Source organism: Callorhinus ursinus, unplaced genomic scaffold, assembly GCF_003265705.2.
Source record: "Callorhinus ursinus isolate GAN/ISIS: 27379988/994484 unplaced genomic scaffold, GSC_fseal_2.0 scaffold24, whole genome shotgun sequence".
Taxonomy (NCBI): Eukaryota; Metazoa; Chordata; class Mammalia; order Carnivora; family Otariidae; genus Callorhinus; species Callorhinus ursinus.
Window position 1 is genome coordinate 29897151 of NW_027397086.1, and position 3454 is coordinate 29900604.

Sequence of the window (3454 nt, forward strand, 5' to 3'; positions counted from 1 at the left end):
TCAACGTAGTATTGGAAGTTCAAGCCTCAGAAATCAGACAACAAAAAGAAATAAAAGACATCCAAATCTGGGGCACCTGGGTGGCTCAGATGGTTAAACATCTGCCTTCGGCTCGGGTCATGGTCCCAGGGTCCTGGGATTGAGCCCCATATCGGGTTCCCTGCTGGAGCCTGCTTCTCCCTCTCCCTCTGCTGTTCCCCCTGTTTGTGCTCTCGCTCTCTCTGTCAAAAAAAAAAAAAAAGACATCCAAATCAGCAAAGAAGAAGTCAAACTTTCACTCCTTGCAGATGACATGATACTCTGTAGAAAATCCAAAAGACTCTACCAAAAAATTGCTAGATCTGATAAAGGAATTCAGTAAAGTTGCAGGATATAAAATCAATGCACAGGAGTCTGTTGCATTTCTATACACCAAGAACGAAGCAGCAGAAAGAGAAATCATGGAATTGATCCCATTTACAATTGCACCAAAAACCATAAGATACCTAGGAATAAACCTAACCAAAGAGGTAAAAGATCTATACTCTGAAAACTATAGAACACTTATGAAAGAAATTGAGGAAGACACAAAGAAATGGAAGAACATTCCATGTTCATGGATTGGAAGAACAAATACTGTTAAAATGTCTGTAATACCCAAAGTAATCTACACATTTAATGCAATCCCTATAAAAATAACACCAGCATTTTTGACACAGCTGGAACAAACAATTATGAAATTTGTATGGAACCAGAAAAGACCCCAAATAGCCAAAGTAATGTTGAAAAAGAAAACCAAAGTTGGTGGCATCACAATGCCAGACTTCAAGCTCTATTACGAAGTTGTAATCATCAAGACAGTATGGTACTGGCACAAAAACAGACACACTGATCAATGGAACAGAATAGAGAACCCAGAAATGGGCCCTCAATTCTATGGTCAACTAATCTTCAACAAAGCAGGAAAAAATGTCCAATGGAAAAAAGACAGTCTCTTCAACAAGTGGTATTGGGAAAATTGGACAGCCACATGCACAGGAATGAAACTGGATCACTTACTTATACCATACACAAAAATGAATTCAAAATGGTTGAAAGACCTAAATGATGGAGTCCATCAAAATCCTAGAGGAGAACAGAGGCAGTAACCTCTGTGTCCTTGGCCACAGCAAATTCTTGCTAGGCATGTCTCCAAAGGCAAGGGAAACAAAAGCAAAAATGAACGATTGGGACTTCATCAAGATAAAAAGTTTTTGCACAGCAAAGGAAACAATTAACAAAACTAAAAGGCGCCTATAGAATGGGAGAAGATATTTGCAAATAACTGCATGTAAAGGGCTAGTATGCAAAATCTATAAAGAACTCCTCAAACCCAACACCCAAAAAACAAAAAATCCAGTCAAGGAATGGGCAGAAGACATGAACAGACATTTCTCCAAAGAAGACATACAAATGACTGACAGACACATGAAAAAATGCTCAACATTACTCATCATCAGGGAAAACAAATCAAAACCACAATGAGATAACACCTCACACTGGTCATAATGGCTAAAATTAACAACACAGAAACAACAGATGTTGGCAAGGATGTGAAGAAAGGGGAACTCTCTTACACTGTTGGTGGGAATGCAAACTGGTGCAGCCACTCTGGAAAAGAGTATGGAGTTTCCTCAAAAAGTTAAAAATAGAACTACACTATGACCCAGGAATTACACTTCTAGGTATTTATCCAAAGGAGCACCTGCACCCCAATGTTTATAGCATCAATGTCCACAATAGCCAAAATATGGAAAGAGCCCAGATGTCCATTGACTGATGATGAATGGATAAAGAAGATGTGGTGTGTACACACACACACACGCGCGCGCGCGCGCACACACACACACACACACACACACACACACACACACAGAGTGGAATATTATTCAGCCATCAAAAAGAATGAAATATTGCCATTTGCAAAGACATGGATGGAATTAGAGTGTATTATGCTAAGTGAAATAAGTCAGTCAGAGAAAGACAAATACCATATGATTTCACTCATATATGGAATTTAAGAAACAGAACAGATGAACATAGGAGAAGGGAAGGAAAAATAAAATAAGATAATAACAGAGAGGCAAGTCATAGGAGACTCTTGACCATAGGGAGCACACAGAGGGTTGCTGGAGGGGAGGTGGGTGGGGGGATGGGGTAACTGGTGATGGGCCTGAAGGAGGGCACTTGATGTAATGAGCACTGGGTGTTATATGCAACTGACAAATCACTAAATTCTACCCCTGAAACTAATAATAACACTATATGTTAGCTAACTTGAATTTATTTTTTATTTTTTTATTTTTTTGTTTTTTTTTTTAAACTCAACAATTTTTATTTTAACTCAGGTACTTCATAGAAACAGGAAATGTAGCAAATGGGTCAGGGTAGTATGAAAAATGTTTTAAAACTGCAGGTGTGTACACATGGCTGTGTTTACTTCGGGCACAGGCTCCCCCACATCAGGCACAGCAACTGCACTTGTCCGATGCGCCTTTGCAGATGCAGCCCTGGGCACACTTGGCACAGCCCGCGGGACAGCAGGAGCAGCAGCTCTTCTTGCAGGAGGTACATTTGCACTCCTTGCATTTGCAGGAGCCGGCACACGTGCAGGAGCCACCGGTGGAGCAGGAGCAGTTGGGGTCCATTTCGAGCGAGTCGAGTTGAGGACGGAGGTCCAAAGCAGGCGACACGGAGAGACACGGCTGCCGGCTGGAGGCGTGGTGGAGCCCGGGCCGCTAACTTGAATTTAAATTAAAAAAGACAAAGATGCTTTTTGTTTTTTAAAAAAAGATTTTATTTATTTATTTGAGGTAGAGAGCATGTGCCTGCACACATGAGCAGAGGGAGGTGCAGAGGGGGAGGGAGAGGAAGAGGAAAATAATCTCAAGTAGACTCTGAGCTGAGCATGGAGCCCAAGGCAGAGCTCAATCCCAGAATCCCCGAGATCATGACTTGAGCTGAAATCAAAGCTGGATGCCTAACCGACTGAGCCACTCAGGCACCCCGGATAAAGATGCTTTAAAAATTATCTACAATATCCTAGCACACCTAAAAAATAAAAATGATTTCCTAATATCATCAAATATACAGTGTTTAAAATATATATTTTCAAAAATACATATATCAGTATCCAGAAATAGTCTACACATTGAATTTGGTTGGTATATCTTCTAAGTCTCGTTTAATCAGTAGATTCCCCTTCTTCCTCAATTAAAAAAAAACTTATATTTTGAAGAAACTTGGTTGTTTGCCCTGTAGAATTTTCCATGTTTTGCATTTTGCTGATTACATCCCCCAGAGATCATTTAACATGTTCCCCTGGTCTCTGGGATGAAATCCAGAAGTTCTGCCAGGTTCGGGTTTGATTTGGGGGCAAGAAAATTTCAGAGCTGGTGCTGTGTACTTCTTGTTGTCTCACACCAGGAGGCCCATA

The 3454-nt window shown here is 40.8% G+C and overlaps 1 protein-coding gene across 1 annotated transcript; it reads right to left on the reverse strand.

Annotated features, from left to right (window-relative positions):
- Positions 1-2319: 2319 nt before the first annotated feature.
- On the reverse strand, positions 2320-2749 carry LOC112836543 (metallothionein-1). The gene has a single exon (XM_025888375.2). It carries the CDS (start codon positions 2664-2666, stop codon positions 2481-2483), a length of 186 nt encoding a protein of 61 aa, XP_025744160.1. The 5' UTR covers positions 2667-2749; the 3' UTR covers positions 2320-2480.
- Positions 2750-3454: the final 705 nt, after the last annotated feature.

Bases quoted from the DNA above. Each gene is read 5' to 3' on its own strand.
- LOC112836543 (XM_025888375.2), bottom strand. From the start codon at position 2,666: ATGGACCCCAACTGCTCCTGCTCCACCGGTGGCTCCTGCACGTGTGCC.